The sequence below is a fragment of the Callorhinus ursinus genome, unplaced genomic scaffold, assembly GCF_003265705.2.
Source record: "Callorhinus ursinus isolate GAN/ISIS: 27379988/994484 unplaced genomic scaffold, GSC_fseal_2.0 scaffold45, whole genome shotgun sequence".
Classification (NCBI taxonomy): Eukaryota; Metazoa; Chordata; class Mammalia; order Carnivora; family Otariidae; genus Callorhinus; species Callorhinus ursinus.
The window spans coordinates 4,652,643-4,679,271 of NW_027397107.1; the positions used below are offsets into that span (position 1 = coordinate 4,652,643).

The 26,629-nt window shown below is 51.1% G+C and overlaps 1 protein-coding gene across 2 annotated transcripts in view; it reads right to left on the bottom strand.

Annotated features, from left to right (window-relative positions):
- The window catches only part of SLC28A1 (solute carrier family 28 member 1), a 48,623-nt gene extending 22,660 nt beyond the window's left edge, over window positions 1-25,963 (bottom strand). Inside the window, exons 1-8 of one of the 2 annotated variants that reach the window (XM_073882215.1) lie at window positions 25,889-25,963; window positions 24,496-24,607; window positions 23,571-23,659; window positions 22,237-22,328; window positions 18,316-18,499; window positions 10,002-10,143; window positions 9,190-9,303; window positions 8,053-8,130 (exon numbers count right to left, since the gene is read on the bottom strand). In XM_073882215.1, the coding sequence (XP_073738316.1) occupies window positions 8,053-8,130; window positions 9,190-9,303; window positions 10,002-10,143; window positions 18,316-18,499; window positions 22,237-22,328; window positions 23,571-23,659; window positions 24,496-24,591 (795 nt within the window). In that variant the 5' untranslated portion in view covers window positions 24,592-24,607; window positions 25,889-25,963. Of the gene's footprint in view, window positions 1-8,052; window positions 8,131-9,189; window positions 9,304-10,001; window positions 10,144-18,315; window positions 18,500-22,236; window positions 22,329-23,570; window positions 23,660-24,495; window positions 24,608-25,392; window positions 25,710-25,888 lie in introns of those variants that run through there. The other variant, XM_025893139.2, reaches the window with a different exon arrangement.
- Between the last annotated feature and the right edge of the window lie 666 nt (window positions 25,964-26,629).

Genomic DNA, 26,629 nt, shown 5'->3' on the forward strand with positions numbered 1-26,629 from the left:
GAGCCCAGAAATAAACCTATGTTTGTTTATATGGTCAGTTAACCTACAACAAGGAGGCAAAAAAATCCAATGGGAAAAAGACAATGTCTTCAATAAATGGCACTGGGAAAACCGGACAGCTACATGCAGAAGAATGAAACTGGATCACTTTCTTACACCAGACACAAAAATAAATTCAAATGGATTCAAGATTTGAATGCAAGACCTGAAACCATAAACATAGGCAGTGAGCTCTCTGACATGGGTCTTAGTGATGTTTTTTGGGCCAGGACCCTCAGGCAAGGGCAACAAAAGCTAAAATAAACAGATGTGATTACATCCAATTAAAAAGTTTCTGCACAATGAAGGAAACCAACAACAAAACAGAGAGGCAACCTACAGAATGGGAGAAGATATTTGCTAACCATATATCTGATAAGGTGTTAACATCAAAAATATATAGAAAACTTACATAATTAACTTAATGCCCCCCCAAAAAAACTCAATTAAGAAATGGGCAGAGGACCTGAATAGACATTTTCCCAAAGAAGACATACAGATGGCCAACAGATGAAAAGATGCTCAACATCACTCATCATCAGGAAAATGTAAATCGAAACCACAATGAGAGATCCCTTGACACTAGTCAGATTGGCTATTATCAAAAAAACAAGAGGGGCACCTGGGTGGCTCAGTTGGTTAAGTGTCTGACTCTTGATCTCAGCTCGGGTTATGATCTCAGGTTTGTGAGATGGAGCCCCACGTTGGGCTCCGCACTGGGCATGGAGCCTGCTTAAAATAAATAAATACAAGTTTTAAAAATTTTAAAAAGTAGATAAGTCACAGGGATGCAATGGTCAGCATAGGGAATACAGTCGATAATTTGTAATAACTTTGTACAGTGACAGATGACTTATAAGATGACTTATTATGGGGATCATTTCATAATGTCTAAAAATATCACAGCACTGTGATATATACCTGAAACTAATAGGATGTTATGTCAGTTACACTTCAATAAAAATAAAAGAAAAAAAAGGGAGAAACAAGAGAACACGTATGTGTGAAACCAGCCACACACACACAAAACAACGCAAAGTTAGACAATCCTTCCGGATGTGTGTGGGGGGGTGCACTATGCCTTACAGAAAGGCAGAAGCTTACTCCATGGCCACATAAAGTGGACATGCCTCCTGATTTCTTGCTCCCGCCCCCCCAAATGACCTCAACACTCTGCTCCCTCATGCCCAACAGCCTGTCCAAGTCTCCTTTAGAGAGCTTTGTAAACACCAGATTCTCCCAAGATCTCTCCCAGTCCAATCGCCCACCTCCCTCCTTCTACCACCCCACCCCAGTTTCCACTACTTCCCACTCCTCCCCCTGAAAATCATGCTCACTGAGGTTACCAGGTTACCGGGGCCCCCTTGATTACCTTGATTAAATCAACCACAGTGCCTTTTAGCCCTTTTCTTATTTGATTTTAGTTTTGGCCAAACGTCGCACTGTCGACCATTGGGGATGGCCAAGGCTGCATCAGGCAGACACCCCGAAACCTTGGGAGATGAAAACACTTTCTTTCCCCTCGCTCTTCCTCTGGGGGAACATGTGAGCAGCACTGCTGAGCTCAGTATGTGGGTGAATGTTCCAGAGGCAGGAGCCACAGTGAAGGAACAAGTGAGCATGCGCGACCGGGTCAGCCAGACCCAGGAAGGACGCAGGAGCCTCGGGTGAGGCCACTGTGTGGGTGGGAAATTACCAGAAGGGAGATGGAGCCAAGGTGGAATGACTAATCAAGATGATACAGCCAAGAGGTGGCTGCCACGTCGACGGTGCTGAACTCTAGGACAGGGGAGGTGGAGGGACCCAGAAGCCCCGGGCAGAGACTCAGCTTCCTGGAGAAGTGATGAGCTGGACCATGGCCCAGCAGGAAGCAGCTTGGATTCTGAACATCTGAGTGAGCTCAGAGAAGACTTCCCCAGGCCATCAGGAGCCAAAGGCCTTGGACCACAGCCACATGATCCATGGAAAGAAGGCAAGGAAAGCTCCTAAGCCTTCCGTTCGACTCAGCACCAGCAAAACCACTCCCACCTTGAGGACCAGCCCCAAGCTTAGCAAGGGCTTGTGCTTGTGTGTGTGTGTGTGCGTGTTTGTGTACATGTGTGTGCGCACGTGTTTGTGTGCATGTGTGAGTGCATGTGGGCGTGCACGTGTTTGTGTGCATGTGTGTGCACGTGTGTTTTGTGTGCACGTGTGAGTGTGCGCGTTTGTGTGCATGTGTGCACGTGTTTGTGTGCATGTGTGAGTGTGCACATGTTTGTGTGCATGTGTGCACGTGTTTGTGTGCATGTGTGAGTGTGTGTGTTTGTGTGCCTATGTGTGCGTGTGTTTGTGTGCACGTGCGAGTGTGCACGTGTTTGTGCGCATGTGTGCGCGTGTTTGTGTGCATGTGAGTGCGCGCATGTTTGCGTGCATGTGTGAGTGTGTGTGTTTGTGTGCCTGAGTGTGCACGTGTTTGTGTGCATGTGTGAGTGTGCGCGTTTGTGTGCATGTGGGCGCACGTGTTTGTGTGAGTGAGTGTGCGCGTGTTTGTGTGCATGTGAGTGTGCGTGCATTTGTGTGCAAGTGTACACGTGTGTGTGCGTGTTTGTGTGCATGTGTGAGTGTGCGCGTTTGTGTGCATGTGTGTGCGCGTGTTTGTGTGAGTGTGCACGTGTTTGTGTGCGTGTGTGTGTGCATTGTGTGTGTGTGTTTGTGTGCATGTGTGTGCGATGCAGGGAGGGGGTGAGGTGGGTGGGTGAAATTTCGTGATTAATGAATCTTGTGAAGAAGGGAATTCCATGGCCATAGGATATTTAAATCCTCCCTGATCTGGTCTGTCTTAGTGAAGGAGGCCACTGGCTAATCCACTAACCACGAGTTTGGCCAGAGGACAGGGCCTCTCAGGGGCCAAGAACCGGTTAGTGTTTGACTGGGAAACGCTGAGTCTGGCTAATGATAAACCTACCTCCCTTGTTTTTTCTCTCTTGGCTGAACATCCAAACTCCAAGTCTTTAGCAACCATTTAACATGTTTTAAATTTAACATTATCGGCGTGAAGGTTGCTCTTTGTATTTGGAAGGCAGACGTGATGTCACTGACTTCAACTTAACAGTACGAGAAGAAAACACCACTTGGCTGGTAGTCCAGTCACCCCGCTCCAGCCCTGGGTCCACCCTAACTCACTGGGTGACTGTGCCCAGGTCACCGCTCCTCTCTGGGGTGTGGTTTGACCATCTGTAATATTAAAGGGGGGGGCCCCAAAGATCAACGAGTTCCCTTCCAGCCCAACCATCTCTGCAGCCATGGTTGTACAGGGGGATTTGGGGAGAGGGGTAAGGAGCAGGTGTGTGCGTCTTCTTCCGGAAAGGGAGAAAGGATGGGAGGGCACAGAGCTAACACTGGCAAGAGGATGGACACAGCAGCAAGCCAGGGGATCGTTTCAGGGCTAGACTGGGAGAGAAGCAAGGTAGGGATACCAGTGGACAGAGGCTGCTTGGTCGGCCCTGTGCCCCTTCCCCTGCGGCTTTTGGTGACAAAGTTTTCTTTTCCTTTGGGAACCACCCCCTCCTCCACTCTCACTCGATGGGCTCCAGGTTTGATGGATCCAAGTCACTTATCCCCCCCTGGCTATAATTTGCAGATGACATATACTCCAAGCCAGGCCAAGAAGGGCCACTCCTGGGTTTCCTGCTAGAGCTAGTGGAAATCAGGCATGCTCTCTCTTTTTCTCTCTCCCTGCTAAGCAAGGTTGCTAAGTTGGTTGGATGTAAGCCTGGTATCTCTCTGCCACCACCTCAAGGGAGCCTACCCGAGACTAAGTCTAAAGCCAACACCAAGAACACAGAAGCAGGACACAGGCCAGGTGGATCCCACGCGATGCTCAGTATCTGGATCCCGTAGGATCCAAGGCCCTGGATTTCTTCAGTTACAGAAACTAAACTTGATTTTTTAGTTCTGCTTTGTTTCTTTCTTTCTTTCTTTCTTTCTTTCTTTCTTTTTTTTTTTTGGCTCAAGTCCATTTGAGTTGTGTTTCTGTCACTTACCACTGAAAAGTCAGGAACTAAGCACCCTGGTCAGGAAATACAGCCTAGACTCCCAAATGTGTCCCCACATTGTGGCCAAGAGGGACCATAGATCAAAGGGTCAATGCTACTGCTGCTCCTCCCAGGCAGGGAGGATAGCTCTCACCCGGGGCCCTGCTCCCGTACTAGACCACAAACACTCCCTTGCAACACAAGGACACCCTGAAAGTGCAGCTAATCACAGGTCCCACAGGGAGCTGCCTGCCTTGTCTTCTATCGTGGAGGGACGGTACCGCCTCTCCTGGGCAATGCTCCTTGCAGTGATGAGCTTCTCAGGGTGGCGTCCACTCAGTCAGAGCACCCGACTCCCTGGCTTTGGGCGGGAGCACAAGACCCCAGTTGCGGCAATTGTAGTATGCCGTGCCCTGGGCTTAGCGATTGGTCCAGGACTGGTCACATGACCCGAGGCAGAGAAATCTGAAGGCTGCCCCAGGACTTTCTATCTTGGGCTGGCAGAGAAGAGTTTCCCTCGTTTGGGGGCACATGCTGTAAGAATGAGCACCTGATGTTGCTGGGGGTCAGGGGAAGATCTGGTATGCAGGAGCGAAGCTGATGCCCTGGCAGAAGCAGAAACGTGGGGCTGAGGGCCATGAACCTGACTGCCCTGGGTCCAGCCTGCACCTGCTCTACCTCGCCTTCCAGCGTGTGAGGCAAGAAACAGCCCTCCGTCCCTCCTGTCTTTAAAGCAAGTTTTAAATGGGTCTCTGTTACTTGCAACCAAATCGTCCTCAAGAATACTCTTTTCTGGGTGCCCGGGTGGCTCAGTCGGTTAAGCATCTGCCTTCGGCTCAGGTCATGATCTCAGGGTCTTGGGATTGAGTCCCCCATTGGGTTCCCTGCTCCACAGGGAGCCTGCTTCTCCCTCTGCTTCCTTCCTCTCTCTCTCTCTCTCTCTCTATTTCTTGTGAATAAATAAATAAAATCTTAAAAAAAAAAAAAAGGATACTCTTTTCTTCCAAACCAAGAGAAAAACAAACATCTAAGATCTGGGCCCCTTTGTCACCACTGCTGACCAAGGAAAGTGCTTTAATATCAAGGCACAGAAGCTAATAAGCAAGAGCTTTGGATCTGGGTTCCAATCTTGATCCCAGCAGTCACTAGCTTTGTGACTTTCTGCAAGTCACAACCACTCTGAACCTCAGTATCCTCATCTGTGAAAGAGAGGATAATGATAGCAGTCCCCCCGTGGGTGGCTAGGAGAGCAAAGTGAGTGCCTGGCATGTGGTTCTGGCTCCACACCTAGGGGCTGTTATTATGATTTCCTTCTCCCTGTGCTTTTCTTCTCTGTTCCACCAAGGTCTTGGGTCTAGAGGGGGACAAAGGGGTTTCTGGTGGCCCTGGAGCTTGCAGCAAAGCCCATGTGTAGCTCTTAGCTCCAGAGGGTCAGGAAGCTCTGGGCTCTGCTGGGGAGGTTTGGAGAAAGAAGAGCTCAGCCCTGGTCTTAGGCCAAAGGGAGAGCTGCTCAGGACCACACAGTCATGGGAATGGCAGCCCGGCCACGGAGAGGAGCCCGACCCACAGCCGTGGCTCACAGAGCCAGACTTCCCAGCAGGCACGGAGGGACGTCCCCCGTGCAGGCACCAAAGAACCACCATTTGCTCAGCAAAGGGCAGCGTCCAGGCACCGGGAGGGGCTTTGGAGGGCTCAGGGTCCGTCAAGGGTCACAAGGATGAGTAAGACCTCCAACAGCTAAACGCAAACACGGCTACGACACGTGGAGCTAAGTGACGTGCTTCCTGCAGGCCCCCTCAGCCTCCGTTCCCCGGAGGTGGTCTCTCTCCTGCACCACGCAGTCCGGTGGCCCCGGGCCACCACGTGGGGATGAGCCAGCCTCCTCTGGTCCTCTATTCCAAGCATCCTGGCTACAACCCTTCCTACCCACTATCGACACGATAACTGTCCCAAAGCTCCAAAAAAAAAAGTCCCTCCCTGCTCAAAAATCTTCAAGAGCTCCCATTTCCTAGGGACAAAACCCAGGTGCCTCCACCTGGCATTTAGGACCCTTCCAGGTACAGCCCCACCACACGTCCGGGTTGTGCCCTAGCCCGTACTTTCCTACCAATAGCTCCCGTGTCAGCAGAGGGAACTCCGCCCTGTATTTGAGACGCACCTGCACGTTCTCACCTCCGTGCTTATCCCATGAACTTCCCCTTCTTGCCTCTCTGCACCTCCAAACCTTTCTTGTCCTGCACATCAAGCACCACCTCCGGGGGGTGTTAGCCTCACTGTCCCTAGTTGAAGCAATCCCTCCCTAAACGGACTCCCCGGGCACTTCCGGTTGTGCCAACCGCACTTGAACCTGGCTTCCTGGGGAGGTCGAGCTGTAGAGTGTTTGTCTTTTAAAGAGTAAGAGGATGCAGGCTGTTGTCTCTCTGTCCCGTGAACACAGGAAGTCAGCCAGGCTCTCCCTGGAACCCTGGGTGGCCCCTGCTTGGAAATGCAAGTGTGAAGGGAGCAGCCCCGCCCTTGCCCTACAGGAATGGTGTTCGGGGACCTTTGGGGGGCACCGACAGAGGCTGCCCCCCCACCTCCCCTCTCTACACAGAATTGGTCTCTGAGGAATGTGATGGGTCAGCCCGTCTCAGGGCACACAAGACTCCTGAGAGGACAGGAACCGGGTCCCCTCCCTCTTTCCTCCGAGCACTGGCATTATTCGAATGCCTTGGCTAAAGGGGACATTTCCCTGAAAGCTGGTGGCACACACAGATGCTGTGACACAAGGTGACCTCACCACGAGTCAGTGGCAGGGGAAGCGGACCTGGAGATGTCCAGACTCACCACTGGGCTCAACATCAGCCCAGCAGTGCAGAGCCGAGCCCATGGCTCAGGCTGGAAGCCTCCAGGGCCCAACACCCACCGCGCGGTGGGAGGCTCTAGAAACAATGGCCAGAGTAATAGAAAGCAGAAACCTCCCGAACCTACACGTGGGATCCCGCACAGCAGCCCCATGGTGACAGTGGTCTGGGGCATGCTTGTGTAGGCAGCATGGGATCCCGTCCATGGTGCCATGGGAACAATGGCAGAGTCTCTCTCTCCCTCTCCCTCTCTCTCTCTCTCTCGCTCTCTCGCTCTCTCTCTCTGCTGGCATTGCAAGTGGAACCTAAGCCTGGAGGGGGCTTCAGGGTCTTTAGACAGCTCCGGTGTGAGGCAGGCAGAGGTCTCATGGGAGGAGGCACGTGGGTGCTCGGGCAGTCAATGGGAGAAAGAAGAAATACAAGCACATTTCGACACAGAATAGGGGAGCGGCCGCACCTGCAAACTCAGCACAGGCTGCCCCGTGTCAAGTCAGGGTCGGGGTCAGGGTCAGGGTCGGGGCTCTGCCATACACAACAAGGCCCTGGAGTCTTTCGGTCAGTTTCCTCTGTAGTACTTTGCACGGGAACAGGCACACAATAAACCGCTGGAAGGAGGGAAGGAGAGAGGGAGGGAGGGGCTGTAGGTCCAGGAGAGTCCAGAGGAGGGAGTCCTAGCTTGCAGCTGGATAATCAGGGCCAGCTTCCTGCAGAGGTGGCCCATGAGGGCCTTGAAGTAGAAGCAGCCCGAGGGTTGAGAGGGTCATTTGCGACTAAGGGTTCCTGGAAAGTGTCCTTCACAGGCCTCGGGTCCCTGCAGCATGGTGGGGGCTAAGGCGAAAGCAGGTACCAGCCCCCTGCCCCTACCCTCCCTTCTTGTCCTCAGCCTCATACAATTCCAACAGCTGGGGGTTCATTTTTAAGGAAAACTTTGCAAATTTTACAAAACACACGGAAAACATACCAGCAGGTGAACACATTGTGGGGGCCCCACTCGACACCCCGACGCTTACGCTTCCTGAGGTCCAGGACGCGGCTCCACCCGCAAGAGCCCTCTCCTCCACCTGGGCCTGGCCCAGCTGCTCACCCAGACTCCCCGCTAGCTTGGGGGCACCGGGCAGCCCCGGCTAAAGGCCTCGTGGGCCAAGAGTTGAGCTGACCTGAAAGGCAAAGACACCCTTGACCATCGCCTCCCCAAACACGAAGCTGGAGCCGGCATCCGTGTAGCTCAGGAAGATCTGAAAGCAAAACATAAAACAAAGCAAAAGCCTGGAGGGAGGCCAGGAAGCAAGGAGGGAGAAATGGTGGCCAGGAGCCCGGGGCTGGGTGAGCCGGAGGGACCCTGCTGGCCACGGGCCTGTCTGGCAGCCCAGAGGGAGAGACAGTGGGGCTCCCGGGCCTCCCCGGGGGCCGCACCTGGCAGTGTGCTTTGCGAAAGCTAGGACGATGGTGAGCCAGACATGTGTGTGAAGACTCTCCTAGGGGGCGCCTTGTGCACCTGCTTACTCCCCTCCCAGCGCCATCCTGCGCCCACCCCAGGCTGGTGGCCTTGCTGGCCTTGCGGCCACCCTTCTGCAAAGCTGGTTTTAGGTCCTGATCTTGCTTGGCGACTTCAGGGACAAGTCACTTCTCTCGTCCAGACCTCAGTAGTCCCATCTCTAAAGTGACAGTGGAGACCAGCACATGGAAATCCGAGCTGGCAAGACCGGGGTGCGGAGAGGATTAGCCACGCGCCCCCGATAATATACTTTAAAAAGTAACTCATGCTGGTTGCACAACAATGTGAACGAGCTTCATGACACTTAAAGATGATGAAAATGGTAAATTTTGTGGAATGTGTATTTACTACAATACACAACGGAATTTAAAAAATAGGACTTCAGTAAACAACGTTATTTGTACACACGCACGTACACAAAGTAAATCATTTGGAAAATTTTTTTTTTTTTTTTAGCACTTTTAACTGTTATAAGGTCCACATCCCTTGTGACTGCTGAAGACCACCTGCCTTGTGCCCGGGTTCCCTAAGAAACTCCCCATCTTGAGATTCCCTCCCACATCAGACCAACCTCTGAATGGACGGCTTTGTCTGGGCAGGTGGCCCCAGGCCTGAAGGAAGCAGCGGCCAAACCGCCCAGCCCCAGCCGCTCACGTGGTCTGGGGCCCAGGGCACACCCACCATCCCGGTCTCAATCCCTCCCTATGACCTCACCACCCACCTTCCCCCGACAGAGTGGCTTCTCCTCCATTTCCTGGCAGCTCAAGACGCCATGGGCCTCTGGGCCCCACATACACACCTGGATCTGGTTGCCCATCCACTGGAATGCGATAAATCCCGGTTCTGTTCTGATGACGAAGAGTCCAAGTGCAAACTGTAGGCCGAGGCCCCAGGACACAGCCCTCCAGGACACCTGCCACTCAAAAGAAAGGTCCTGGTGAGCTCAGCTCCTTGGGAGGATCCGCAGAGGAACAGCATAGGGTAAGGCCAGAGTGCTCTCTCTTCTGCAGCTCATATCTAAAAATAGGGTAAGGCCAGAGAGCATGGTGCTACTGACGGGCTGTGGGAGTTTGAGTCTGTCTGTAGAACAGAGACTGGACCCAGCCAGAACTCTGGGCCTGTTGCCAATGGTCACCTCCACTGGAGTCAGAACAGGTCACACTCTTAGCAGCCACGGGCCTGGGGAAGTGGGCAGGGGTGGGGAAAGGTCTAGGGACCCCTGCAAGTCATGAGCAGCCTCCAGCCTGCCACGGTACTCGGTCCTGGTCATCACTGGGTGGGCAGAGCTGGAGTTGGGGTGTCTGCCCGGACCTCCCCCCATCCCTCCTCCACAGGTAGGGCTCCCAGCTGCCCTGACCCCACTCCCTCGATGCCCACACCCCCAGCGGAGGGTTGCTGCTACCTCCCAGCATTTAATGATTTCTTAGCAGTGATCCCCAAACTCAGGGGTACACGAGGATCTCTGCGAGGCTTGGCTGGAGGCTGTGGGGGGACGTTGGCCACACTGTGAAACAGGGAGGGGTCCTGGCTTCAGGGGGTGGCTGCAAGGTCCAAGGAGGCAGGGACAGAAGGGGCTGCGGCCCAGCCCAGACCTGACCACTAAGCACTCACTGCGCAGTGATGCTTTGAGCAGGCAAAGAGGAGGCTGATGAACACGCAGATTCCTGCAAAGGACACTAGCTGCTCAGGTCGCTGGGAGGTGTCCAGAACCAGCCACAAGACCAAGCCCAGGAAAGCAGCAAGGGCCAGACCCCTGCAGGGGAGAGGCAGAAAGCTACCACTCTCAGCATCTCCCCCCGCCCCGCCCCACGGCCCCAGGGAAAGGGTGCTTAGGGCCGGTGGGAGGAGAGAGAGACCTGTGACCTCACACAGACTGCCCAGCCTCTCTGAGGCTAGTGCCCTCATTGGGGAAATGAAGCCAAAGACCCTCATGTCTCCAGGCTGCTGAGAGGACTAAAGCGGAGAATGCATGTACTGAGCTTCGCGCGGTGCCGAGCACCCGGCTCCATCAAGGGGCAGGACTGCCACAGCTGCAGCGATGCTCAGCCCAGCCTCTGACCAGGCCGGGGTGAGGCGAGGCCTGTGCGGCCCAGGATGCGGCAGTTGGCACCGTGGGCTCTGCTCTCCAGAAGCAATAATGTCAGTCTCGGCAGGTGAGCCAAGCGCCTGAGATCGAGGCCTGGAAGCAACCTTCACAGCCATGCTTTCCTCCCTGGGGCTGGGTTGGGCTTGTCCAGGAGGGCTGGGCATTGGGTGCTCGAGATCTGCCCCTGAGCCTGTCATCAACTCACTCAGAACTACTGATAACAGCTAATGTTCACTGAGCACCTATTAAATATCAGGAGCTATGCCGGATGCTGGGAGAGGTATGGTCACTGCCCATTTTACAGGTGAAGAAACCGAGGCACAGTCAGTTTAAATGACTTGCCCACAGCCCCCCCATCTGAACAGTAGCAGATGTGAGATTTTAACCCAGGCACCCGGGCAGCAAGTCTATCCTCTTAACCAGCTCCGTGCACGGCCACCAGCTCGTAAGAGGCGGACCCAGGACCAGAGCTCAGGCAGGCCACGTCTAGAGTTCACTGCTTACTTCTGCCCATGTTTCCAAGCACCTAACACCCCTGGTCCACATGCACGGTTCCCACCCCGTCTCTGTGCCACTTGCCTTGCTATTTCTCCTGACGTTAACTTACTTTATAAAAACTTAAGCGCAGAGGCACCTGGCTAGCTCAGTCTGTAGAGCATGCAACTCTTAGTCTCAGGGTCATGAGTTCAAGCCCCACATTAAGTGTGAAGACTACTTAAAATGAAATAAAAGAAAATAACAAAAAAATATAAAAATATTTAAAATAAAAACAAAAAATAAAAAAACAAAGCATGTTTGGGGCTGGGTTTTTGTTATTGTCATTTGTTTTTAACAGCTCTGCAGAGGTATAATTGGCATATAATAAATAGAATACATTGAAATGTACAATTTAAAAAAATTTTTAAAAGAAGGGTGCCCGCGTGGCTCAGTCGATTGAGCATCCGACTCTTGATTTCAGCTCAAGTCATGTTCTCAAAGTCATGAGATCAAGCCCTGTGTCGGGCTCTGCAATCAGCGGGGAGCCTGCTTGAGATTCTCTCTCTCTTTCTCCCTCTGCCACGCCCCCCCCCCTTGCCACCCGCCTCTTCTTTAAAAAAAAAAAAAAAGCATACAATTTGATAAGTTTTGATGTATATACTCACCTGGAGACCATCACCACAATTAAGACAGTGGACTTACCATATCCATCACCCTCAAAAGGTTCTTCATGCCCCTCTGTAATTCCTGGCCTCCCGCCTTGTCCCCAGGCAGCAACTGATCTGTTTTCTGTCACTAGATTAGTTTGCATTTTCTAGGATTTTATATAAATGGGATCATACCATACATATCCTTTTTTTATGTGATTTCTTTCTCTCGTAACTATTTTGAGATTCCTCCATGTTTTTGCATGTATCAGTAAGTCATTCCTTTTTATTGCCGAGCAGTATCTCATTGGGTGGATGCACCACATTGGGCTTATCCGTTCATCTGCTGAAGCACACTTAGGTTGTTTCCAGTGTTTGGCTATGACAGATAAAGCTGCTATGAACATTCAAACTTTCATGTGCAAGTCTTTGTATGGATATACGTTTTTATTTTTCTTGGGTCAATACTACTTGGGTAATACTGCAGTAAGTGGAATGGGTGAGTCATATGGTAGATCTCGCTTTTTAGGAGATTGCCGAACTGTTTTCCAAAGTGATTGTACAATTCAGCAGTAAGTAAGAGTTCCAGTTTCTCTGTATGTTTGCCACACTTCATATGGTCAATCTTTCAAATTCTAGTCATTCTAAGAGACATGCAGTAGTATCTCTTTGTGGTTTGCATTTCCCTAATAACCTAATGATGTTGAGCATCTTTCCACGTGGTTATTTACCACTTACATTTCTTCTTTAATGAAATGTCTGCTCACATCTTGAGCCTATTCTTCAATTGGGTTGTTTTTCTTATCAAGTTTTGAGGAGAGCTTAATATATTCTGGATACAAGGCCTTTGTCAAATGTGTGATTTGCAAAACTTTTCTCATAAGCATGCCTTCTCTTTTAATTCCCTTAACCATGTCTTTTGAAGAGAAGTTCTTAATTCTGCTGAAATTCAATTTGTCCAGTTTTTTAATGTACTGTGATTTTGGTTTTGTATCTAAGAAATTTACTTAACTCAAGGTCACAAAGATTTTCTCCTACATTTTCTTATAGAAGTTTTATAGTTTTAGGCTTTCAATTTACATTTTTAATCTATTTTCAGTTAATTTTCCATATCCTGTGAGGCCTGAATTATATTATTATTTCGTTTCCCTTCTTTTTCTTTTTGACTATGAATATACAATTGCTTTAGCATAATTTGTTGAGATGATTATTTCTACATTGAATTGCTTTAAGTACCCTTGTCAAAAGTCAATCCGCTATATATATATATGTAGATCTATTTCTGGACTCTATTCAGCGCCATTGATCTATTTGTCTGTTTTAATGCTGATACCATACTGTCTTGATTACTGTAGCTTTACAGTAAGTCTTAAAGACAGGTAGTATAAATTCATCAAACTTGTTCATCTTTTTCAGTGTTTTGGCTATTCTAGGTTCTTCTTTGCATTTCTATATGAATTTTAGAATCATCTTATCAGTTTCTACCCCAAAAGTCTGCTCTAATTTCGACTGAGATATTACAAAAATCTATAGATTAATTTGAGGAGAATTGATAATGTTGACAATACTGAGTCTTTTGATCCATGAAGCTGGTCCCACTATTTAAGTTTTCGTTAATTTCTCTCAGCAGTGTTTTGTAAGTTTCAGTGTGCAAATCTGCACATCTTTTATCAGATTTTACCTTAAGTGTTTTATGTTTCAGGCTATTCTAAATGGCATTTACAATTTTAACCTGTTGCTGTTTATTGTTAGTATATTTAAATATATATATATTTTTGCATGTTGCTCTTGTATCCTGCAACTTGTTAAACTCACTAATCAGTTCTATTAGCTCTTTTTGGTAGATTCCATAGGATTTTCTATGTACACAATCATGTTGTCTGTGAATAAAGACAGCATTACTTCTTTTTCAATCCACATGTCTTTCATTTCTTTTTCTTACCTTATCACACAAGCTACAACATCCAGTACAATGCTGAATAAAAGTGATGAGAAGGGACATTCTTCCATCTTGATCTCAGTGGAAAAGCATTCAGTTTTTCACAGTCAAGTACGATGTTAGCTGTGGATTTTTGTTATTTTTTTATCCCTACTTTCCTCAGAAGTCTTATGAGGAATGGATGCTGAATTATGTCGCATGCTTTCTCTGAGTCTATTGACATAAACATACGGGGTTTTTTTCCCTTTTAGTCTATTAATATGACCTATCACATTAATTTTTTAATGTTAAACCAACTTTGGATTCCTGGGATAAACCCCATTCATTCACATATTAAATCCCTTTTATATATTGTTGCACTTGGTTTTCTAAAATTTTGTTAACAATTTTTACATCTTTATTCATGAGGGATTCTGGTCTGTACATTTAATGTGATTATTGGTTTGGAGGAAGGGTTGCGGCTACCATCTTGCTATTTATTTCCTCTTTGTCCCATCTATTCATTTCCCTTTTTCTATTTTTCTGCCTTCTTTCAGAGTGTTTATCTTAAAACGATTCTCCTTTCTCTCTCTCACTCACTTTTTTAACTTGTTAGCTGTAACTCCTTGTGATGTTATTTTAGTGGTTGCTTTAGCATTTATAATATACATCTTTAACTTATCCCAATCTACCTTTAAGTGATACACTACTTCACGTTCAGTATAAAAACCTTATAGCAATATAATTTCATTTCTTCCCTCCCAACCCTTGCTCTTTACTTCTACATAATATAAATTCCACAATACACTATTATTCTTGCTTTATAAGTTGGTTACCTTTGAAAGAGATTTAAACAATAATAAAAATAGTTGTTATAGTCACCCATATAGTCGCCATTTCAATGCTCTTCACTAGATTTCCCTCCGATCTCAGTTTCCTTCTGTTTGAAAAATTTCCTTCAACATTTCTTATAGTGCAGGTTTGCTTTTGATGTCTGAAAACTTCTTTCAGCTTTTGTACATCTAAAAGAGTCCTATTTCTCCTTTTTTTGGAAGGATGTTCTTTCACTGGTGAAGAGCTCTAGATTGACACATTTTGTTTTGTTTTTACTCTTCCATTGCTTTTCCATGTGTATTGTTTTTGAGAGGAAATCGGTTGTCATCTGTATCTTTGTTCCTCTGCACATGTTTTCTTCTCTAGCTGTTTTTAGAATTTTCTGTTTTGTTACCAGTTTTAAGCAATTTGATTATGATATGCCTTGGTGGGGTTTTCTTCTTGTTTCTTGTGCTGGGGGTTCATGGAGTTTCTTTGGGTTTATAATCTTCATCAGATTGGAATATTTTGGACACAATTTCTTCAAGTAATTTTTTCTTCCCTCTTTCTCCTCTGGGACCTCAAGGTACATGTACCCACTTAAAGTTGTGCCATGGTTAACTGATGTTTTGCTGGGCTCTTTCAAGTTTTGTTTTTAAGATTTGTTAGGCAGAGCCTGAGCAGGGTTTATTCTATGGTTAATTTTTCCCTACTATTGACCCAAGATCTTTAGTACTCTAAACAATTCCCTGTGGAATTATGAAGTTTCCACTCTGACCGTTGAGAAAACACACTATTTCTGGCCCTGTGTGACTTCCAGGCACTGTTCCCTCTAATCCTTTCAGGTGGGTCTTTCCTAGGCTTTGGATGGTTTTCTCATATGCATTCACTGATCAGAACTCAGTTGCATACTCAAAAAGGACCCTCTGTGGATATCTGGAGTTTTCTCTCTATCTATCTCTATCTGTGCCACTATCTTCTCTCATACTCTGCATTGTGAACTCTCACCGCCTTGGCTTCCCTGGCTTCCCAGCTCTGTATCCTCAACCCAGGAAATCTGCTGGCCCACCTTGGTTCCCTTTCCCGGCACTGTGGCCTGGAAACTCTCTCAATGCATTAAGTGGGGGAGCAATCACAGGGCTCATCTCCTTTGCTTCCTGTATCTCCAGGATCACTGTCTTCTGCTGCCTGATGTCCAATATTTTAAGAGCTATTGTTTCATATATTTGTTCCAGTTCTTTAGTTGTTTCAAGTGGTCTCTGTTACTCAATCTTGACTGGAAGCCAATATCAAATACATGTGTTTTTTAAATCGAGACAAAATTCACATACCATACAATTTGCCCATTTTAAGTATACAGTGTATGGGGTGCCTGGGTGGTTCAGTTGGCTAAGCGTCTGCCTTCGGCTCAGGTCATGATCCCAGGGTCCTGGGATTGAGTCCCGCATCAGGCTCCCCGCTCAGCTGAGAGTCTGCTTCTCCTTCTCCCTCTGCCTGCTGCTCGCCCTGCTCATGCTTTCTCCCCCCCCCCAAATAAATAAATAAAATCTTTTTTAAAAAAATAAAGTATATAGTGTAAGGGTCCTCAGTATATTCAGAGTTGTGTGACCATCACTATAATCAATTTTAGAATATTTTCATCAGCCCAAAGAATAACTGAGAACCTCTAGCCATCACCCCCAATCTTTCCATCCATTCCCCCCAACCTTAGTCAATCACTAATCTACTCTCTGTCTGTATAGATTTGCCAATTTGGACGTTTCACATCAATGGTTCTTTGTGACCAGTTTCTTTCACTTAGCATAATGTTTTCAAGCTTTGTCATTATTATAGCATGTAGCTTTCCCTTCTGTGGCCAAATAATATTCCATTATATGGATATACATATTGGACTTATCCACTTATCAGCTGAGGGATGCTTGGGTTGTTTCCACCTTTCGGCTGTTATAATGTTGCTATAAACATTTGTGTACAAGTTTTTGAATAGACGTATGTTTTCATTTCTCTTAGGTATATACCTAGGGATGGAATTGCTACATATCCTCGCCGAGCAGGGAGACCGATGCGGGGCTCAATCCCAGGACACTGGAATCATGAGCTGAGCCGAAGGCAGACGCTTAACCGATTGAGTCACCACGTGTCCCTGAAACTAATGTTTTCTAAAGCAGCTGCACCATTTCACATTTCTACCAGTGGTGGGTGAGGAGTTCGAGGCTTCCATAACTGGGCCAACACTTGTTATCATCTGTCTTTTTTGTTATCATCCCAGTAAATGTGAAGTGGTATCTCATGTGGTTTTGATTTGCATTTTATGATGGCTAATGATGTTAAGCGTGTTTTCATGTAGTGGCTATTTGTATATCTTTGGAGAAATGTCTATTCAAATCCTTTTCCCATTCTTCAATTTGGTTGTTTTTTTATTGTTGAGCTGTAATTCTAGATACAAGTCCTTTATCAGATACATAATTTGCAAATATTTTCTCCCATTCTGTGGGTCGTCTTTTTACTCTTTTGATGGTATCCTTTGAATCAAAAAGTTTTTACTTTTCATAAAGTCTAATTAATCTGCATGTATTTTTTAAAGGAAACCTTACATCAATACATCCAATGGAAAGCCAGTATCAATGATTAGTCACAGATAGATGATTGTAAAAACAAATCCTTTCACAAAACTATTTAACTCTTTTATTACTATTTAAATGACACCCTTTTGTGTTTTTTTAGTTTTTTTAGCTGCTCCAGGGATTATAATGTGCATCCTTAGCATAACATAATCTACTTAGAGTTAATACTGTACTAGTCTAAAAAAAGTCCAATTGTAAAAAAAAAAATCTATTTATAAATTTAATTATTACAAATTATAAAATTTTTAAATTTTATTCAAAGTTTATATAATTTATGAATTTTTTTAAAAGATTTTATTTATTTATTTGAGACAGAGAGAATGAGAGAGAGAGAGAGAGAGAGAGAGAGAGCACATGAGAGGGGGGAGGGTCAGAGGGAGAAGCAGACTCCCCGCTGAGCAGGGAGCCCGATGTGGGACTCGATCCCGGGACTCCAGGATCATGACCTGAGCCGAAGGCAGTTGCTTAACCAACTGAGCCACCCAGGTGCCCTATAATTTATTAATTTTTAAAAATTTTATTTATTTAAAATTCTAAGTTATAATTATGAATAATAATTACTATTTATTATACATGTATTTATAAAGAAGATGAAAAAATGTGCTCATCCATAGTCCTGCTCAAATCATTTTGCTGTGGTACCTCCCTAGGTTAGTCACTGGATCTCCTTGAGCACCAGTTTCTTTATCAAAAAAACTGGAGCCCTGAAATAGACTGGGGGTCTTCAGATTTTTTTTTTAAGCCACAGAAACCTTTTTTTCCAGCTAATTATTTATATTTTTATTTTTATTTTTTGCAAACTTCAGTTTATAAAACAGATAAAACAGAGCTTCCTGGTTGTAATGGGGATTTGGGGAGGGGGGTCTGATGGTCCCCCCTCCAATCTCTCCCGCCCTATGGCACCTCCAAGGTTTCCAGATCTCTAAGGAACCCAGTTTGGAAAACCAGGGGAGCCCAAACTGTTGTCCAGGAACATGGCTGGCGGCATGAGAATCCCCTGGGGGTTCACTAAATTCATGGACACCGGGACCCCAATCCAGCCTGCGGACTCCGACTCCAGGGGTGGTCCCCTGCAGCTGTCTCTCACGCCCCCGCTGATCCCATAGGAGGCTCTGACATGGGCCCTCCCTGTTTGGGTGGGCTGGAACCTCTGAGCTCAGGAAACTGTTGAGTCTTGTTCTCAGGTGACCCGGGGCTCCCAGGGGGCAAACAGAAGGGAGGGTGCCCCATTGCCCGGGAGCCCCCCGGTGGGGCAAGGACTGAGGCCTTCCTCCCCCAGGCCGGGCGGTGACCCCGGAGCCGACTCAAAGGCCTCAGCCAACGGCCCGCCCATCCTGCCTGGGGCTGTGAGCTCACTCACCTCTCAAACCATAGGCGCAGGCGGTAATGCCCCAGAGGCTTGACACACCTCAGCAGTGTGGGTCCCAGCAGCCTCTTGAGCAGGCTGTGGGCCAGGAAGGTGAGGAACACACAGGTGAGAACAAAGAGCACCAGGGCCCTCTGGAAATCCAGGAGGCTGGCAGTCAGCACGAAGGCAGCGAACGCTGTGGGCGGGGGGGGGGAATGAAACAGAGAGGAGTCAGTGACAATGACACGGGCCGGCCCCCCGGCCCCCAGCTCCACCTTGTCCCATCCAGGGCACGGGGGACCTCTGCGCCTCAGCTGCCTCATCTGGAATTGGGGACAATCATTCCGGGCTGTGCTGGAGGGTCGGTCCGAGTAACTGAGGAAGGTATGTGGAGGGGCTTTGCACACCTTGAACTTGCTGACCAGCTGTGAGGGATGAATGTGTAAGGAGGGGCTTCTGAGCGTCAGCGGAGGGCCTGCTCTGTCCCAGACCACACGAGGTTCCATGGTGGTCAGAGATGGACGGGACAGGTCGCGCACTCGTGTGTGCCAGGATCCGGCTCTGAAAATATGGGCCATTGTCTTCCTAGAATTTCCTTCTCCCCGCTTGCTCCTCTCCTCTTCGAGTAGCTAAGCCAACCCGCGCCTGCCTCAAGAAAGGAATATGACAGTGGAGGGCAGAGGGGCAAGTGTCTCTCCCTGCCTTATGAGTTCCAGAAGCCAGAGCCCTTGAGGAATGGAAAGGACTTACAGTTCTTCCACTCGGTAAAAATGTGGGCTGCAGCGCTGTGAATAAGTGTTAAGTCTTACCCTACCCCTCCGCTGCCAGACTAGCTGGAGGACAGCCTACGTGGGGACACTGGTTAGAGAAAAGGCTAATTGGAGGACAGACTAGTTGAGGACAGTGGTTGGAGGACAGACTAGCTGGAGGACAGACTAGTTGAGGACAGTGGTTGGAGGACAGACTAGCTGGAGGACAGACTAGTTGAGGACAGACTAGTTGGAGGACAGACTAGTTGAGGACAGTGGTTGGAGGACAGACTAGCTGGAGGGCCTGGTGGCTCCTGGGAACAGAGGAGCCCTGCCCCAGGGAGGCAGGGAGGGAGATTTCAGAGAGAGGAGCGCCTGTGCTGTGTGGGCAGGCAGAGCCGTAGAAAGCTTCTGAGGTTCTGCACAGCAGAGCGGGCCCTGAAGCAGCAGGAGTGATCTCTGTGAGGAGCTCGGAAGAGGAGATGGGAAGGACCAGAGCAGACCCCCAACGGAGACGGGGGGCGTCCCCATGGCTACCTGCAAGGGCAGAGGACCTAGGACCAGCTGCAGAAGTGGGCGGGTCAGGACCCAGCTGAGGACTGATAGCGGATATGGGGCGGGGGAGACTGCTGGGGAAAGGGGTGAAGGAATATTCCACATTGACAGACACTAAGTTCCGACCACGCAGCTGGGATGACGAAATTGAAACAGAACAGGAGTCGAGTTCTGAGAAAGCAAGCTCCCTTCCTCTCACACCGAGGTTTGCGGGCTGGGCCTCCGACCTGCACAGGTGTCACGGAGGGGCACGCAGGTGTGGCTCTGCAGGGCGGGGCCGGGAATGCAGGCCCAGGGCCAGTGGGAGGCCGAGGGAGGGGCGCTGCACGCAGCGCCTCCCAGCCCTTGCGGGGTTCCTGCTTGTAACCACCCACAGCCGGGTCTGTGCTGATCCCCATTTAGAGACGAGGCACCTGAGGTCGGCGAAGCAGGGTGACTCACAGTGGGAGGGAATTGAGCTAAAATTCCTAGCCTGGTCTGTCGGTTTCGGGGCCCCGTGACTCGGGTCGGGGGGGGGCGGGGACTGGCACACTGTGCAGGAGAGGACGCATGGTGGACAAGTCCCCCAGACAGGGCATGGAGAGACGTGTCTTTGGGGTTATTTGTGTTCTTCTAGGGTCTGCTCACCCCTCTGGTGACAGGACTCGTCTGCTCCCACTCTGAGCCCATGTGGTCCAGTGGGAGCCCAGGGAGGGGTACATGACCCAATCAAAGACTTTCGGCCACTTGGCCAGAAATCTGGGTCTTCTTCTGAGACTGGGGACCCCAAGGCCCTCTGTTGGTCAGCGGCCAGGGCTATCTTTGCACCATGGCTATGGCTCAGGCACACGGTGCTGAGAACACGAGCCCCATCGTTCTGCCGCACCTACTCCCAGAAAGTACGCAAAGGGCCTCACCATAAAAGACACAATACAGTGAAGTTATCAAAGAGCTGGAGGAAAGCAAGATCACAAACATGGAGAAAATCGAGATTGGCCATTGTAAAGGATCGTTTACTGACAGTGAGGACAAAGGCAAGATAGGAGGAGATAGATAAAAAATGATTGAAGATCATGAAAATTAAGATTTATGTATTGGGGGGAGGGGCAGAGGGAGAGAATCTCAAGCAGACTCCCTGGTGAGCGCAGAGCCCCACACGGGGCTCCATCTCACGACCCTGAGATCATGACCTGAGCTGAAATCAAGAGTTGGATGATTGACTGAGCCCCCCAGGTGCTCCTACGTCAATCATTTCTTCAGGAGGAACCAGTCTGAGTCTGAGTGAGGGTGGAGGCAAGGGGGACAGAGAAGGACCGGGCTCAGATCCTGCCAAAGGAAGACTTCACCGTCTCAGACATCTCTAGAAGGAAGCTTTGAAGGGCCATGAACCAGCTCATCTCAGCAGATGGCCCTGCTTTCGCTTTCATCATGGAGACCAGGGCCATTGCCATCATGGTGCTCCGCGTCCTCTCCCTGCCTGGCCCCCTGCGGGGGTGGTCTCTGCATCCACACCCACACCCTCTCCATCTCCTACCTGCAGGACCAGGTGACCCGTCCCTCCACTGGGCCCCTTGCCCTCTCTCCCTGGGCCTAGGGGGCTGCCCTCCACCTGCCATCTGTCTGCTCGTCCTTCCCCCTTCTCTCTATACCCCCACCCCCCACCTCAGCTCACAAACACAGTCCAAGTGTCTCCTGTCACCAACACACCCCTTCCCTGACACTGTCACACCCTCCTTAATATTCCCACCTGTCCTCATAAAAAAATCCCTCCAAAGAGCTGTCTACACTTGCTGTCTACACTGCCTCACCTCCCATTCACTCAATCCAGCCCCTCCACCCGCTGCTCCCTAGTGACCTGCTTGGCGCTAAATCCCCTGGCCGCTCCTCCGTCGCTGTTCCGCTGCTCCCCTTACTGCACAGGAGCTGTTCACCCCTCCTGACCCCCCCCCCCCCCCCCCCCCCCCGGGCCCCCCCTCCTGCTCCCCCTGCCAACGCCCCCTGCGCGGCTGGTCCCCAGACCGCGGTCACTGACGCCCCTTGCGATTCATTCTCCGCGCGTCCCTGGAGTAGTTTCCCGAGGGTCTCTCCGTCCCGATACTTTGTCTTCTCACCCGTGTACTGCCGCCCTCGCCATGCCCCCTCACCCCTGCCTGCCTCTCCCAGGCTCCCACAGTGTGGATCCGGCCCCAGCGCTTGCCTGTTAAATCCCTCAATGGCTCTCTCTGGCTCTGGCGTAACATTCCAGCCGGCACCGTGCCGGGTGTCACCTTCGCTCCTGGGGTCCTGCATGGAGTGCCTTCTCACCCCTTATTGTCCTGCTGCTTCCCTGGCTGGCTCCTGCTCGACCGGTGGGGCCTGAATGTCACCTCCTCCTGGAAGTCCTCCCTGATCACTCCCATCTTTCCCTGGTGTTCCTAGACGGCTGGCTGCATCACGTGCCAATACTAGCTCCCCTCTCCCTTACTGATCAGAGACGACCCCGGGAATCAGACCTGCTCTGACTTCCTTCTGATGTCCCAGCTTCTGGCACGGAGCTGGCCCTGAGTCAGTTGCTGAATTATTGGATTAGTGGAGGCCCTGAGACATGGATGGCGGGGTGGTGGGGGCCGGGAATGGCTGTCTGCCAGGTGGGGCTGGGCCCCAGTCTCACCAGTACAGAGCAGGCCCGTGCAGATGCATCGAAACAGCTGTGTGTGCTCCCTGCAGAAGCGTCGGGCCCTCAGGGCCGGCCGCGGGCTCCGCCTGGGGAGAGGACGGGCGGGGTCCGCGAGTGGCCCCAGACTCCTAGTGTCACCACCTCAGGTAGAGGCCGCTCAGGCACATCCCCAGTGCAGTGGACACATGGGCCAAGCCGGGCGCCGGCCTCGACATCGCAGGACCGGGGCAACCCCACCCCAGAGCAAACCGAGGAAAGCCTCAGGGCCCCCCATGCCTTCCGCGGCAGCCGTGCCTCAGCCTGGAGCGGCAGCGGGCCTCCTCCTGAGAACTCTGCCTGCGGGCTCGGGAAGGAGTTAACCCGGATGCTGAGGAAGAACCGCCCACCCGCAGAAGGGCGCGAAGCAGGACGGCAGCCTCGCCTCCCCCCCCATCCCCACACCCCCCCATCCCCCCACCCCGGTCCCATTTCCACCTGTCTGCAGAGCCAGGTGGAGAGGCTCCCAGCTCGGCGGGGAGGGGAGACTCCCTCCGGGGGACGGGAGACTCACCACCTGAGTCAGCAGCCCCTCCAGCATGTGAACAGCCTGCCCCCCACCCCCACCGCCTTCCTGGCCCCGTGCAAACAGGCCAGTCTTGCCTGGTCACCTGACCGTCCATCTATCCCTGGAGGAAAGGCGGCCCCTGGGAGGGGGCTGTGTTAGGGACACCCGGCCCCTCCCTGTCCCCACCTCCCACCTCCTAAGGGAGCCCTTCTTCCCCAGCCTCCCAGCCGAGGCACACAGATGGACTGCCTGCCCTCCACACCCCTCCGCCTCGTGCTCTCCCCAGCTCAGGATCTGGCCAGTGGGGACCCCAGCGAGCCTGGGCATCAAGAGACGGAGTTCTAGGCTCACACTTGCTGCCCGTGTGACCGGGGCCGGTCTCTCTTCCTCTCGGGGCTTCAGCCTCCCCACGGGAAACGAGGGGACTGGCCCAGGCCAGGGTTTTTCCAGCTAAGCCTCGAGGTTCCCCGAGGTGCCCCAGAGACCCAGTGGGGTAGAAGGCAGGCAGGGAGGTTCGGGGCCCCCATCCGGCTTCAGTCAGAAGAGCCCCACAGTACGGAGCGCAGTTCCTGCGGGGATTTGGTTGTGGCCGCTTCAAGGCCAGGTGGGAGCCTCCGGCGGGGCTCACCCCTGAGGCAGCAGGCCGCAGTGCGCATTCATTGGCTAAAGCACACTTGCTCCTTTCGGTGACAAAGGTTCTGGGAGCCCCCTCCCTATTGTCAGGAGGCCAGGTTCCTGTCCCTGCCCCCCAGGCCAACCCACGTCCCTCCTGGAGGCCACGTACCGTCCTGAGAGGGGCCCCGGGCTGGCCTCGGTCCAGCTGTCCCCACCCTCTGCAGGGCTTGAGACGTTGCCAGGGGTCCGGCCTTCCTCCTAAAGGTACCAGACAGTGGCCAGAGTGTACCTCCTGCCCCAAGTGAGAGCGGAGAGGGACCCTGGCTGCTCCCTGTGTGCCCGTGGGCACGGCGGGAGGGGGTTGGGGTGGGGGCTGGGCTTTTGCACAGGAAATCATTAGAGGACAACTTCATTAAATTCTGCAAAGTGCACATTGAGTGCCCACTGTGTGCTGGACTCAGTGCCAGACACATCCCACCCTCAGGGAGCTCATGGGCTGCATGCAGAGGGGACCCTGGAGCCTTGGCGGTGGCTGGTTGGGGAAGCCACAGGCGGGGCCACCTCGTGGCATGGCTCCAGGACACCGTTTGCCCTCCATTCGTCTATGGAGTTGTGTTCCGGCGGGGTAGAGATTACAGTGTGAAAGGCACACCCTGGGGTTGCTCAGTGTGCTGAAGGGGCAGGGGGCTTTGGCAGGGGAGGTTGAGAGGGAAAAGGGTGTCATATTCGGCTCCAAAGTTCTGGGTGGTGGGCCTCCACTTGGACATTCCGGAGCAAGGACAAGAGGGCCAGCTCCTTAAAGGCTGAGGCCTCCCCAGAGATCCCCCCCACCCCACCCCCAATCACGTGGTCTCTCCTTGTTTTGTAGATCACAGCTCAAACGTCCCCTCCAGCCCTTCAGACTAGGGCAGGTGCTCCGGGCACATCGCAGGTACACAACACAGGGTTAATGAGTGAAATAAAGGGGCACGTTGCGGTTGCAGGGCAGGGAGTTGCTAATTTTTCAAGCAAAGAGGTGGGAGGGGTGAAGGAAGATGGTGAACAAAGGGCCCTCCCCCCAAGGGGCCAAAACGGGGAAGGGGAAGGAGACAGACCAGGCTTTCCAAGCACTCAGCCCCCATGTTCTCCAGACCATTGGCCACAGATGTGAGCAAGATGGACTCTCTTTGTCTTGGTGTCTTGGCCTCCATGTGCCCGACCTTCCAGCTGAAAGACAAAGTCGGGGCCCAAAGCTGAAAGCAGAAGGCAAGGCAGGACCCAGGTGGGGGGCCCAGAGAAGGGAGGAGGATGGGAGAGGATGGAAATGGGGAGCAGATGCCTGGTGCCGCTTTGATCATCCCAGAGCTCGACCCTCCTTGGGCCTGGGGGCCACAGAGGAAGGCGCCCCTTCCTGCACTCACTTCTGAGCCCGTGGGACGCAAGTCCTTACAAATCTGGGGGGTGGGGGGTGGGCAGCAGAAGTGGGGCAAATTCTGCCCACGTCACAGGGAGGGCAAGGAGGGAACCATGTAGAAGAGCCTCTAGCTCGCATCACTCCCATAGCAGGTTAAAGCCACTGCCACTAAGTGATACCTTCACCGTATCATACTGTCCCGCCTCTGAAAGCTGGAAAAATAATATCCCAAAGACCCTTCCAGTCCCTGGATCCAGCTAGACCTGAAACCAGTCCCACCACTGGGCCTTTCAATTCTGAAAGACAACATAGTCCTTTTTTTGCTGAAGTTCATAGGCCTAACTCATCTGAATAAGAGCCTGAGCTAAGACCAAATCTCTCCCCACTCCTGTTTCTTCCCCTTGGGGAGCACCCTACTCCATCCAAACACCGGCCTGGTTAAACTCACGCGTTCAGAGGCACATACACATGGGTGCACACGCGAGCAAGGAGACGTGTGCAAGTACACACACAGGCCGAGCCCAGAACGCCTAGCTACCTGTGCACACACACAGATGCACGACCGTCCAGGGAGAGGCAGGACCCCTGTCCTACTCACATATTGTGGTGAACAAGTCACTCTCTGGGAAGGGCAGAAGCGCGTATTTCCACGGGGACAAAATGGCTTCAACCTGCTTGCACTTTGGCCCGTCTTCTCTTTTCAGTGCAAATTCCCGGGCAGAGTCCAGAGCGGGAGGAGGTTGGGCCTCCCACCCAGCTCAGTCCAGCGCCCTCTCCAGGGCCCAGGGCCCAGGGCCGCAGCTGGGGCAGGGACCCCAACCTCTCTCAGGGAAAAGGGTAAACAGAGCCAGTGGGCCCCACTCTGGGCCTGGCCCATTGGGCTCCTGCCTTTGAACTTCATCTGCCTTCCGTCTCTGAGGTTCCCTGCTCCCTACTCTCCCCTCTCCCACATGGGCCCACCTCTTCCAGGAAGCCTGTCTTCACTATTCTCCCCCTGTCTAAGTTCGCCCCCGCCCCGTGCCTCCTTCTCCACCGGCCCTGGAGGTTAGCCAGGCTGGAGGATCATGCACGTTAGTTTTCGTCTTGCATCTCACCAGTGTCCCTTCCTCACGGAATCAGTGATTATGACAACAACCTCCTTTCCCTGAGCTCGAAGGGAAGGAAAGCAGGTAGCTGTCACAAACAGCGACGGTCATGTCCAAGCCTCGGTGACGTCAGGACAACGGAACACAGTCTCGCTGTCGGCCCCTCCCTCCCTCCCTCCCTCCCTCCCTCCTTCCACATATAAGTAATTTCTTTCTTTTTTTTTTTCAAATTTTTATTTAAATTCCAGTTAGTTAACATACCATGTAATCGTATCTTCTTTTTTCAGCCGACGCCTAAGCAACAGTGTGCGAAGTCAAGGGACAAACTTTAATGTTTCAGTCCTCCAACTAAACATTAAACTGTTCTGACAGGGTGGATGACATCTCTTTAATAATTAATAACGCACTCAGGCCAAAACCCCATGTGATGCATAAACATTTCCTGGTAACATGGGCGGTGGGATTGCCTGCAGATACTGGTTGTTCTAGACGTCCGGAGAGGATGATGGATGGAGGGTGGCGGTGCCCCTTGTCTTTAAAAACATTTTTTTGTCTGTCACTCTGATTACCAAAGCATTACACGTGCTTCGTGAAACACCGTACACAGATAGCTATACAGAACACAGCGGGCTAAAAACCCCGCTAAGCTGAGCCCCCTGGAGACGACCCGCTGGGTCTGTGGAATTGTTCTCCAGACTTTCCCTTTATGTTATTCCTTTTACAAAGGAGGCTCCGACTACACCAGCTTTT